A 14,071-nucleotide genomic window follows, 5' to 3' on the forward strand; every position below is an offset into this window, starting at 1 on the left:
ATATATATATATATATATTTTTTTTTTTAATTGTGATTTGGGTGAAAGTTTACAGAGCAAATTCATTTCCCATACAGCAGCTCATACACACTGTTTCATGATATTGACTGCCATTCCCCACAATGTAACAGTTCTCTACCCACTTCCTCCCTGTAGTTACCCCTTCCCCGTGTCCTTCTTTTCTATGCATTTCCACTCCCCAATCTCCCTACGTGAACACTGCCCTTCTGTTCTCCCACGATTGATCACTCTATGGAGTATATCTACCTAAAGTAAATGTTCACCCCATATGCCTATCTCGTTTGGATGGAAACCACAGGAGTGAGTCCAATTCCAGACCCGAAGGGTAACTAGGGGCATAGTCTCAGGGGTCTTGCCAGGCTCTAGCAGACCAGTAAACCTGATCTTTTTTCTATGATTTTGAATTCTGTTCTACATTGTTCTCCCAATCTATCCAGAATCTCCTTTACTGATCCCTTTCCAAGTGGTTGACAGAGGTAACCAGGCACAATATAGTTCTTCTGGTCTCATGGTCACATAGGCTGAGGATGGTCTACCAGTCCACTGGACTAATTGTTTCCATGTGTCTTTGGTTTTCTTCATTCTTCTTTGCTCTCGATGAGGAGAGACCCATTGTTCCATCTAGACAGCCAGTTGTAAGCTTTGTACATATTCTCAACAACAACAAAATAAAGTTTAAAGAAAAAAAAATTGTATAATTCTATTTATGCTGAACCAGAAAAAAAAACAGCAAAACAAATATATGATATTAGAAATTATGATAGTGTTTATTTCTAGGGAGAAATCAGGAGAAGGGACAGACTGGAGAAACAAAAGGGGGCTCCTGTGATGCTGGTCATGTTCTACTTCTTGATTGTGCTGGAGGCTGCATGAGTATGCTCATTTTCTATTAATTCTTCAGGGTATGAATTATCACTTGTATACTTCTTGTATGTAACTTATACTTTTATTAATAAAAGCTGATCAAATTTTTAAGTGATATTTTTCATTGTTGCCTCTCTAAAGAGAACATAGTTGTGTGTGTATGTGTGTGTGTGTGTATATAAACTCATGTAATAAAACAAAGGGTTATATGCTCAACTACTAGCCAAAAGTTGGTGGTTCACACCCATCCAGAGGATGTCTCAAAAGAAAAGCCTGGCATTCTGCTTCCAAAAGGTCAGGGCCTTAAAAACCCTATGAAGCAGTTCTACTGTGCACAAATGGGTTCACCTTAAGTCAGGATCAGCTTGATGGCAACTACTAACAATAACAACAACAAAAGGAGGTAAGCACACACATACTGGATGGTGCAAATGGCTAACACACTCAGCTACTAACTGAAAGGCTGGAGGTTCAAGTCTACCCAGAGGTGCCTCAAAAGAAAGGACTCGCAATTGACTTCCAAACAATTAGCCACTGAACACGTTATGGCAAAGGAACAAAACATATCATCATTAAAAAGATAGTCTAGGAGCTCTGGTGACCTAGTGCCTAAGGCATTTGACTGCTAACCAGAAGGCTGCCAGTTCAAACCTACCAGCCACTCCTCGAAAGGAAAACTGGGCAATCTGCTTTCCTAGAGATACCTCCTCAGAAACCCAAGGAGGGGTTGCTACAAGTCAGAATCAACTCGACGGCAGCGAGTTTGGTTTTTTTATTGGTCTGATGAAGACTGGTAAAAGCCCTGAAACTATGGACCTTAGTTACCCTTTGGGCCTGGAACTGAAGTCATTCCTAAGGCTTAACTTCCAGACAAACAATGGACAGTCCTATGAGGTAAACAGTTATATATGTAGGTACTCTCCTTAAAACAATCAATGATGGGAAATCAGAAGGGCAGCATATGTACCTGGAGAAAGCTTAGAAGGCAGGAATGTACAGGGAAGGACATAGGGAAAAGGTAACCACAGGAAGAAGGGAAAAGAGACTGTTACATGGTGCGATAGCAATCAATGTCACTAAACAAAATGTGTATGAACTGTTGAATGAAACAAGAATTTGCTCTGTAAATTTTCACCCAAATCGCAATAAAAAACAAACAAACAAAATTTTAGACAAAAAGAAAAAAAATTCTATGGAACACAGTTCTACTCTGACCCACATGGTACGAGATAAGTACTATTATTACCTCCATTTTATAAATGAAAAAAATAAGGCCCATAGATGTTAAATAACATGCCCAAGGCTCCACAAGCAATAAGTGGTAAAGATGGAATTTGAACCCACATAGCCTGGCCACAGAGCCCCCTGAAGAACTTTCCATTCTTAAACTAGCATTTGGTGCTCATGTGGCACATTGCTTCCCAGACACTTTAAAGGGCTTTGGAAGCATGACTCTACGTTGGATTTAACCCACAAAGTACACTTAACTCAAATGAGGAGACTTCACCAATGCCAATTATATACTTTTCAAAATCAGAAAGCAACAGAAGGTAACAGATTTGCTTCACTTTGGCCCACTGAGTTGAGGTTACTGTTGTGATTCATGCCAACTGTCTTTTCCTGTTATTCATTTACACAAGATATTTTATATACTCCAGATGTTGTTGTACTCACTTTTCACACCTTTAGAATTCTAAGTTTATAATTCAGAATAAAAGCCAAAGTAAAATTCAGGAAAACAAAAACCTAAGGATAACATTCCATAAAATGTTTTCTCTTGAAATGTGTTCAAATTCTTAACAGATTACCACAAAGCCCTATAACTATTCCCTATTTTATTTGATTTTTCTTCCCTATAATTTCAGGAATACTAGTGTTTAGAATTCTTTTAGTCAAGATGATGAAAATAAGATCAGATCTACTCTACCACCAACAGGACAAATTCTATTACCTTTCTCTCATTTCAAGCCCAGCTGGAAAATAAGAGAATTGTAAAATATTTAATGAGACAGTTCATGTGAATCCAGTTTAGTTACTGAGCTATTCTGAAAAGACTCTTAGTTTGGCAGAGGAATTTTGTTTCTTATATATATAATAAGCAAATAAGGAACATATTAATTAAAACACATATATATTAGTGCAAATGAAATTCCATATTTGGGCTAAATAGTCAAGCAAAAGAAATATAAAAAAAAAAAAAACCAAAAAAAAAAAAAAACCTCGATATCTGGGATTGTGGGAATAACAAAACTGAGGTAGTAGGGAAAGAAATATAAAAAAAAAAAAAAACATCAGCACTATGGCTGACATTTTGGCAAATATATGCCAATCTGTTATATTTCCCTTGAATGATGCTGTGCCTCACTTGATCAATAGAATTATCTTGTACATATGACAAACAAGTAGTTGTTAGTATCATTTGATTTGATTTAAGTTTAACAACAACAGGTTCTTTGTAATTTTGACTTTCAGTGTATTCAACTGACTAATCCTTACATCTAACAGGAAAATCAATACCTTTGAAATAATTAGCTTTAGGCTCTTGGGAACCTCTATTTCTGGGCTAGCTGGATGGACTTCTATTTGAAATAATTACTGCCAGAACTACAGCTAGTTTCCTTGCAAAATCAAATCAACTTGTCTGTACTATTTCCTAGCCTGTGAAACAATGCCAGGATTCAAAATACATTTCTATGCTTTTTTAACCAGCCTTGGAATTTCAAGACTGGAAAAGTGTACTGTGAGATGAGCTATGCATTCATTTTCCTGATATAGCATGAGAAAAATAAAATAACTCCTACAAACCTTTCTCTACTCAAGCTGACAGCCAATCTCAAAAAAGCTTAAATACTCTAAGCATCTGAAAATATTCCATTGGGTCAAGTTAAAATTTTTTAAGAGAATGGTTTAAAAAAAAGGGCTCCGCAAGTGATTTTTCTTTCCTCTTCTATACTTTTACAAAATTAAAATTCTGGGTCAGGCACTAAGAAAAGATATTTCAAAGAAAACTCAATGATTGTTCTGGTAGATTCAATCCCTTGATGCCTCTCTATTATTCGTACCACTGAATTTCAGTAAATGCTAAAAGGTAAGTATTTTATTATTGTCATCTATCCTCTGGGCACTTTGTGGTTCAAGCAGCTGAAAGAGCTATGTGTTATGTCCATAGTATTTACTGATTTCAACTGGTTTGGGAATCTCAGGGAGGAAAATGTCTCTTCCCTTAGAAGACAGTAGGAAGAAGGGATAAGTAAAGTAATAAACAATTAGGGAACCACTGATAATACTTCAACCCAGCCAATGAGAACAGGTGCTTACACAAGAATAATAATCAAGTGCAACATTTTCTTCAAGGCTGTGTATTTTGGGGCTTCAATGACAGTGCTATTCCTGAATAGTCTTGGAAAATTGAGAACTAGCTGGTAATATTTTCCCATGTACTTTGTGAATCCAAAAAAAAGGAGTTAGAAAAAAACAAGAGGTTATCAACTAAGTCATAATGAAAAGAGACAAGCACTCTATTATATAGGCCAAAAGTTTATGCATGTGAACCTAAATTGGCTACAGCCTCAGTATACTTATTAATGCAAAGCTTTCAGATTAAGTTCAGATCATGTTATTTAAAAAAAAAAAGCACTGTTTTTATTCATGATTTTCTTAGTGATGGTTTGGATTTCCTGGGTGTGGTATAGTAAATGATATGATATGGGTTTTCTAGCCATAGTCTTTGTAACTCTCCCTTTGCCGTGAGTAGCTGATTGTTGAATTTATCCACCTGGTGTATTAGTTGATGTCAATAAAATAACTCCTACAAACATTTATCTACTTAAGCTGACAGGCAATCTCAAACAAGCTTAAATACTCTGTTGTTGTTATGTGCCGTCAAGTCGAACCCGACTCAGCGCGACTCCTCCTTGGGTTTCCGAGGCAGTATCACTACAGAAGTAGATTGTTCCATCTTCCTTCCTTAAACACTCCATGCATTTGAAAATATTCCATTGGGTCAAGTTAAAATTTTTTAAGAGTATGGTTTGAATAAAAAGACTCTGCATGTGATTCTTCACTTGGGAGGAACGACTGGTGACAAGGTTAGTAAGAGGGTTGGAAGGAGCCAGCATATCTGGCCCCACAGGCATAGGCCTTGGGCTGCTGCTAGTCATTCGGTCCTCTTGTGGGTTAGAGGAGGTCAGAAGATGCGGCCTTCCTGCTCCTTTTGCACTGGGTCTTCAGACATGCTACTAACCAGGAGACTATATTAGCTACACCAGCAATATCAAAATAATGATTCTCAAACAAAGCCTAATAGCAAACTGTTCTGGCACACACCTATCTCACAAGCCTGTTAAGAGAATTAAAATTAAATAAGAAGAATGCAAATAGACATTCAAAAACTCCTAGTTTTTCCACATAATAAACATCAACTAAACCTCTATCACAGATAGTTGTGTACCTCTGGTTGAAACAAAACACATTGGTACTTGCCTTGGGTACAAAACTCATTGGTTAAATGTTTATTTAATGCCTGCTATACATGAGTGCAATGGATGATAAATGTTCCACATGGAAAAAGCTATATTCTAGTTAAGAAGAAATGTTGTACATGAAAGAAGCAACAGTGGATACTATAAAACTGTGAACAGTTACACGTTACTTTGTACATCTACAAACTCTTAGGGTAGAAGATAAAAATTTAAAAGTATATAGAAAGAGGTCATTATTTTCCAGTGACATAAGATCCTACAATTCTAGGATTTTCCTCTCCAAATTTATGATAGTATCTTCAGAATCTTTGTTGAAGATCTCAAGGGAAGTCCTACTTAAGTCCAGGAGCCATAGAACTGAACATTTTAGTATAAGTTACCCACATGAAATATAATGTCAACCAACATTTCACTGTTTGGAGCACTGAACCTTTTTTATGGCTTCCTACCTGCTAGAGCACGTGGAAGGCATAGCCTGAGAAATCAGATCCTGCAGGCAGTCTATCCACCTCTCACCCACAAGGAATTAAATTATCTTGTATTCCACTGTATACAAAGGCAGTATTTACATCTGTGGCTGCAGAGTCCATGCTGGCTTATTAAACCTCAGCACCATGAATAATGCAGCTCTTGATGGTGACAAACCAGAACATACATTACCTTAGGATCAGCTGTGAGTAATTTAAATGCTTGATACACTTGGGCTTCCTTTACTCCACCACCAAGATCCAAGAAGTTGGCTGGCTTTCCACCATTAAGGAAGATGATGTCACAGGTAGCCATGGCCAGCCCAGCACCATTTACTGTGAAATACAAATGGTATACAAGATAGGGTACATTTTAATAACATGAAAGGGTATATAAACTTTTCCCTCTCCTTTATTGTCCAAATATAACCCTATCATTGCCACTTCACTTTCTGTCTGTTTGGAATTGTTTCAACTAAGTAAATTTGTAGACTTTTAGGATAAAGAACTAGGAAATGCACACACAAATAATAAACCAAAAACACTTGTGTCTGACAGGAAAGGTTTATTGAAAAGTTAAACCAATCTGGGGAACAGAAAGAAGGGAAAAGTTTTTAAAAACAAGCAATTCTGACTAGTATTAGAGGAGGGAGTTTTAGGTTCAGTCAAGTATAACACATAAGAAAGAGAATTGAAAAAGAAAGAAAAGTCTGTGAGGAGGTGCTAGCATCTATGAATTACATTCTTTTTAATATTCTTTAAGAGACCTGAGTAGAGAAAGGAATTCCTTTAATTTTTATTTGCTGAGAATATGCTCCTTTGAGTCTGGCACGCCTCTGGCATTGAACCTCAAGGGTCCCACCTTCAGTAAGCTGCCAAACTTTGCACTCTTACTGCAACCAGGCAAATTTATATAACATTAGCTGGCTAAATTGAGAAAGCAAATGAACAAATGACAGTACCAAAAACAGTATTCCTACTGCCAACCACTTGGAGAGGGGTCAAAATAGGAAATTCTGGATAGAGCAGGAGAGTGAGAAACAAAGTAAAAAATCATTTAAAAAAAAAAAAAGACCAGGCTCACTGGTCTTATAGAGACTATTGAAAATCCCTGAGACTATGGCCCCTAGTCACCTTTCACGCTGGAATTGAATTCACTCCAGTGGCTTCCAGCCAAACAATGGACAGGCCTACAAGGTGAACATTTACACCAGGTAGGTGGACTCCTTAAAACAATCAACCACGAGAGATCAGAAGGGCAGCATTCATGCAGGGAGATAGCCCAGAGGGCAAGAATGTATAGGAAAGAAGGCACAGAGAAAAGGTAACCAGAGCGAGGAAGTAGAAAGACAGCTATTACATTGTGCAGATTGCAATTAATGACATTAAACAAAATGTGTATGGAAAACTACAATAAAAAGAGGGAAAAAGCAGTATTTCTATCCTTTGTTCCTCGTTCATATTAATATAAAATATTTTCACTAGCGTCTTGATTATTAAAATTAGAAGCAATATATGCCAACCAAGCAAAGAGTTTCAACATCACAATTGTTGTTTTCAAGAGCCAAGTTTTATCGATCAATTGTACTTCTTTTGCTTTTTATGCTTAATTACATAAAATCCCTCAGGGTAGAAAGCAAAAATATCTCTTGACCATACTAAAAACTCTCATGGTAGAATATTCTTTACTTTTTCTGACCCTGAATTTGCCCAGTAAGCCTCTGAACTGTGACTAATTTAATTAAGTCCAAGCAACTAAAATAAAAACCATTTATGTAAGATCTTAAAACAATTTTAAAAGTGTTCATTGTAGCTTTTGATGCTTCTACTTGGTCAAATCATGCACATCCCTACAGAGACTATAAATAATCTGTATTTAATATGTTCTAAATATACCATTATATCTTTCTCATTTCCAAATGCTTACAAATACTGAGATTGCATGAGCTTATCAGGATCAGAATTATGTGAATGATTGGGTACATCACGGTTATTGCACCAATACAAAGCAAGGCCTTTTGGTATCACTTGTAATTGGATGTCATTTTCTATTGTATTGAACAGCAAACTACTGGATGAGGCCTGTTCAGTTCTACATATAATGATACTGTTGGTTTAATGAGCTACAAATCTTTTTTATTTTAATTCCATTAAGATTAAGACCTCAGTTTCCAGCACAATGAATTGGTTCTACAAGAAGCACAGTCTCTTGCAATTAAGTCAGAAGAGTATAAATCTCAGCCCTATACACTGTAGATAATAACAGAAATTGTACTGCCTCTATAGATCCATTCTTATCTCAGCTGAAAGGCCATTTGCACAAATTTAGATGAAAATGATGAAGTCAATTGTTTTATTAATAAACTAGAATAATAGATTAAATATTTTTTCATTTGGATATCATAGAATCTGAACCTTTGGCATAATGATTCAAGTATATGTCCTGTTCTACTTCCTCTGAGAAAGCAATTTTATTTTAAATCTAAGTTTCAGAAGAGTTCCTAGCATATTTACAGTGACTTAATAGTAAAGGTTTCTGATTTTTACCAGGCAAGGTTTAACTGAGATGATTTGGACCAGTGAGGCTCAACTAGGGCGATTTTACCTTTCCAAATATATTTGACAATGTTGGGTGACATTTTTGGCTGTTCACAACTGTGGGATGCTCATGTTATCTAGTGGGTAGAGGCAGGGACACTGCTGAGCATCTTACAATGCACAGGACAGTCCTCCACAAGAAAACTACCTAGCACAAAATGTCAATGGTGTCAAAGTTGAGAAAATCTGCTTTAATCCCAGGATCACTGACAAAAATGAATTTGGGGATGAAACTTCAGAATGCGTCCTAAAACGATGTGGCTAGGAAAAAAAATAAGAGTATGTTTTATTTGCTATTGGGAAATAACATCTCAGAAATGAGGGGTGCCTCCAATCTGTAAACATCCACAAAGCATTCTTTCGACATAACTGTCTTCTTACCAAAGCAAGCAATGTTTCCATCCAATCCTACATATTTCAGATCGTATCTGGCAGCTTCATTTTCAATGGGCTCATTCTCCGATTTGTCATCCATAGCAAATATGTCCTTTTGTCGGAATTCTGCATTGTCATCAAAGTTTATCTTGGCGTCAAAACACACAACTAAATAAAGAAAAAAGGAACACACCTGAATTATCTCCTGGATATCTATAAACTTAAATCCTCTAGCCTAGAAAGCACAGGAAGAAAAAAGGTAGATAGTGTCATTTTTGTTTACGATATCAACAGATGAAGTTATTCTGTCTTTCTTGACTAGTCTTTGGGACTATAGAGACAAAAATGGCATGGTCCCTGTTCTCAAGGGACTTACATTCTAGAGCAAGCATAGTAATTTGTATCTGTTGGTCTCTAGTCAATAAAGAAATAACAAAAGTCACTGTAATCCATTAAAAGCTCAGATAGGTACCTCTGCATATAGCTTCGATTCTTCATTCTTATATTTTTATTTATATTTTTATTTTCATTATTTAACTGATTATCACCTTTCTCTTTTAAGCACAGAAAGACTAGCCAATACTGCCTATTGCTGTTGACTTTCTTTGGCTGCATTCTTAGGCTGCAAAGAGAACTTTTATTTAATCAGTATCCTCACTAGTATTTCTGAAAGATTCAGTGGAAAGAATACTGGGCCAAAATCAATAGCATTTTTACTTGCTTCTTAACTAACTCAGTACCCATGATGAAATAACCTTTGTTCCTTGGGCCTTGATTTTATTTGGAAATGGGAACAAGAACTCCTTTTCTGCAGAGATACTTACTTCACCAAAACCAAACTCATTGCTATTGACTTGATTTTGACTCATGGTGACCCCATTTGTTACAGAGTAGAACTGCTCCATAGGATTCTTTTGGTTATAATGTTTATGGAAGCAGATCACCAGTCCCTTCTTATACTGGGTAGGTTCAAATCACCAACCTTTATGTTAGTAGACAACACATACCACATGGGCAATCCAAGGACCTGGGTGCTTTGGGGTCTGCTAAAACTAGGATCATCCTCTTGTTTTGTGTGGGATCACCTTATGATTCTTTTAATCCAAAGTATAAATTTCTAAGAGACCACAACTGGTCAGTTATAATGACAGGATGTCAGGTATTGTCAGCACAATTGTCTCCACCTTCTGCATACTGGTGGAAGTTCCCAACTTTCAGATGGTCAATAACACCAAAACCAGAGAAACTCACAACATGATAGGGCAGAACCAAGAGTATTCTCCTTGAGTTACATGATATCTTCTATAGGTGCTAGCAGGGAGACTTTGTGGAGGAAACAGGATAGACCTGGATGCCTGGGTTCTGGCTCTTTTTATTTTCTGCCTTAGAGTAGAAATTAGTTTTCTATGATGGCATTCAAACATAACATTCTTTTACTTTATTTGGAATACTGATAAGCAGGACTCTTTGACCAAGAATTTACAGATGGCTATCTACTTTCCTCCAGCATTGCTAATGTGCACCTAATTCTGAAAGCTGTTGAAAGGGAAACAACCCTTTCTACATCTTATTCAAAAGCAATGGTTGTTGTTATAAGATGCTGTTGAGATGTCCCCGACTCATGGTGACTCCATACACAACAGCATGAAACATTGCCTGGTTCTGTGCCATCCTCACTCTGGTGCATATCATAATGTTGTGATCCATAGGGATTACACTGTCTTATTCCTGAAAGTAGATCACCAGCCCTTTCTTCCTAGTCCATCTTAATCTGGAAGCTCCACTGAAATGTGTTCAGCATGACAGCAACACACAATCCTCCACTGACAAACAGATGGTGGCTGGGCATCAGGTGTTCTGGCTTGGTATCGAACCTGGGTCTTCTACATAAACCAAAACCAAACCCACTGCCATAGAGTCGTATCCAATTCATACCGACCCTTCCTTGGGTTTCCAAGGTGGTATCACTATGGAAGGAGCTCTGGTAGCATAGTGCCTAAGGCATCTGACTGCTAACCAGAAGGCTGGAGGTTCAAACCCACGAAGGAAGGTTGGGCAATCTACTTCTGTAGTGATACTGCCTTGGCAACCAAAGGAGGGGTCGCCATGAGTCGAGGCCAACTCAACAGCATGTGACAACAACAACAACATCACTATGGAAGTAGATTGCCTAACCTTCCTTCCAAGGAGTGGCTGGTGGGTTTGAACCTCCAGCCTTCTGGTTAGCAGTCAAATGGCTTAGGCACTATGCTACCAGAGCTCATAGAAGGTGCAAATTCTACTACTGAACCAACACTGCCTCCAAAAGCAATGGTCAGTTCATCTCATTTGCTCTATAGGGAAAGAAATATTGGTGCATTATAGCATCTGAGGCTACAGGCCTATGGAGAGGAATTTTCCAAAGGTCTCTCCAGCACAAACTCAAGTATCTTGACAAACCCATGCAGAACTGGCATATTAACATCTAAGAAAACCCAACATAAATAAATGTACAAACCACAAATTATTTAAAGTAACACTGACTCACAACAGAAGATATTGTCTGCCTATATACTTAAGCCTTGCCACAAAATGTCCAACTGCTTTGCCCACACAATGAAGACATGGAATGAATGAGTAGTTATTTTCTAGAATATTGAAATCTTAATGATGGAATCCTACAATTACCACAGGAATTGGCCAGCATTCTCTGCTTGCTACAGTGACATTTTCTCAGAGGTTAATGACCAGTGTAATAATCAATAGGAAAGCAACTTCATTCTTGGCTTTGACTAGGTTTATAAATACATTTAAATTAATTTATTAGTAATTTTAGCTCCTCCATTACTCACTGGCAAGACTATTTATAACTGACACCTTCGAAACAAATGGGAAAAGGCTATCAAATTGACTTCCTAAGTGAAAATTTTAAAATAAAAGAATTCTTGGTAGATATCAATAAACCAGTAAATCAAAATAGTTTCAAGCAGATCATTGCCCCTTACAAAGACTACAGGTATAAGTTCCTTCAGAGAGTGCATAATTAATGGATATATATATGTATGCAAGGTTCAGAAGGTAGTTTTAGCTAAATACCTGCAAAGCCAGATTTTTAAATGTCACTTTCCTGAGACTACGATATGTGTACCAAGTACAAAAATGAATTCGCTGTTTGGGGACCATCTTGAGACAACGTTTATACTTCACCCAGAGCTTGAAGATAATGACTGTGGAGTAAAAGGTTTATGTATCTACAAAGGTCCCTTGCCAATTTTCCCCTGCCTGTAGAGAAAACTTACTTACACTATGTCTAGGTAGGTCCCAAGTGCTTGGGAAGTTAAAAACATTACATAAGTGTCAGGTAAGTATGGGTGCAAACAGTTAAGCACTCAACTACTATGCAAAAGGTTGGCAGTTTGAACCCATCCAGGGCATCTCAGAAGATAGGTTAGGTGATCTGCGACTGAAAGATCACAGCTGTGAAAACCCTCTGACATCAAAACGTGAATATAAATTACAACTATGCCATTTATCAACCAAGTGATGCTGGACACACAAATTTAACTCCAGTGTCCTGGTCTATAAGGAGCTCTGGTGGTGCAATGCCTAAGGCATTTGACAGCTAACCAGAAGTTTGGCACATCAAACCCATCAGCCACTCCATGGAAGGAGGCAGTGAAGAGTTAGTGCCTCGAAAACCCAACTGGGATCATGTCAGGAGTTGGAATCAACTTCATGGCAGTAGGTTTGTTTTTTTTCTGGTTTTGGCCTGGTCTATAAAATGGGAATCAGAATTGTTTCTCATGCATAGTGTTGCTGGAAGGAGACGGTATGTAAGGTACATAGCTTTACCAACAGCCTGGTTGTTATTATTACCTCCCACATAAGCAGTTCTTTCTTACACTTGGAGCTTTCCACTACTGCTGCCCAAGCTACAGGACTGTCCTTTCTTTCTATCACAAAACATTATCAGTCCTTTGTTTCATTTCCTTGTAATTCCAGATCTCTGGTTACAGGAAATCAAACTAGCATCCACTTGAGTATACATATGAATAGGTACCGTTTCTGAATTTTCTGAATACATTATGATTTTTCCAGAGAAAGGATTTTAATGGCTGGCATTTCCAGCAGCATAGTTCACAGAAGCCATTTTTCCCTGAAAGATTAGGGTAAAAAAAAAAAAAAGAGGCTTTTGGTGACCCTCAAAACACATAACCTCCACATCTGTACCGGGCCAAAGTGGCTACAGATGAGTATAAAACAGAGAGCCCAACATAACAATCTATGTTAGAGAGCTGGCAAACCACTACTGCTGTCAGTTTTTATACATAAGTTGTTTCTGTTTCTTTAAATAAGAAGTTATTTTAAATAACTTTTTATTGTGATTTGGGTGAAAGTTGACAGAACACAGTGACTTTCCACTCAATAATTCACACACGTTTTGTTTTGTGATACTGATTGCAATCCCCACAATGTAACAGCACTCTTCTGACTTCTCTGTGTTTATTGTTTCTATTCGTCCTTCATTCCCATCGCTTTCTGCCTTCTGAGGTTCCATCCATTCATTTACCAATTATCTATGACTCTTTTCACAAGAAAACAGCAGAGTTGAGTAGCTGTAATAGAGATTGCACAAATTGCAAACTCAAAAATATTTACTAACTGGACCTCTGTCACAATCTTGTTCATTGCGTCAAACTGTTGAACCAAGGTCCAAGATCCTCAACAAAAACATGACTTACGCACAGGGACCGGATGGAGCAATGCTTTACTCACACAGAGATGATGTAGCTTAGTTCCCAGCTTCCTTTACAGGGAAGGTTCTTGGCCTAATGCAGTCAGGTAAGAGGCACAAGTCCTCACTAAACCACCCTTGCCTACAATACCCTTCACATATTAAAGTTGGACAATTTCTGATCTAAGTCACAGTTCTGATCTCATTCAAATCTTGTTTTAACCAGTTGATGAAACAACCACATGTATCATTTGTTAAATGAAGGAGAAAGACAGAAAAGTACATCCTAATAGTACGAAAACTAACAAAAAGCACAGCAAATAAAAAAAAAAAAAACATAATAGCTGCAGTTTATACACACACACACACAAAAGCAGACTAATCCTTCAGTAGTGACTAACTCCTTCTGTGTATGTGTATGTGTATCTCCTTCTGTAAGGCCTCAGGTTATACTCTTTTAAATAAACTTCTAGAACTGGTAGGTTAAAATGAGGGATTGTTGTCTTAGTCAACAGCAGGGCAATAAAATAAACTAGGTTGCCCAAGCCTTA

At 37.5% G+C, this 14,071-nt stretch overlaps 1 protein-coding gene across 1 annotated transcript in view; it reads right to left on the reverse strand.

Annotated features, from left to right (window-relative positions):
• Positions 1-14,071, reverse strand: part of SUCLG2 (succinate-CoA ligase GDP-forming subunit beta) — a 392,451-nt gene that overhangs the window by 212,403 nt on the left and 165,977 nt on the right. Inside the window, exons 8-9 of the mRNA XM_007946054.2 lie at positions 8,813-8,974; positions 6,027-6,169 (exon numbers count right to left, since the gene is read on the reverse strand). Coding sequence (XP_007944245.2) covers positions 6,027-6,169; positions 8,813-8,974 — 305 coding nt within the window. The remainder of the gene's footprint in view (positions 1-6,026; positions 6,170-8,812; positions 8,975-14,071) is intronic.

The sequence above is a fragment of the Orycteropus afer genome, unplaced genomic scaffold (genome assembly GCF_000298275.1).
Source record: "Orycteropus afer afer isolate SDZICR_OR568_19922 unplaced genomic scaffold, OryAfe1.0 scaffold00149, whole genome shotgun sequence".
Taxonomy (NCBI): domain Eukaryota; kingdom Metazoa; phylum Chordata; class Mammalia; order Tubulidentata; family Orycteropodidae; genus Orycteropus; species Orycteropus afer.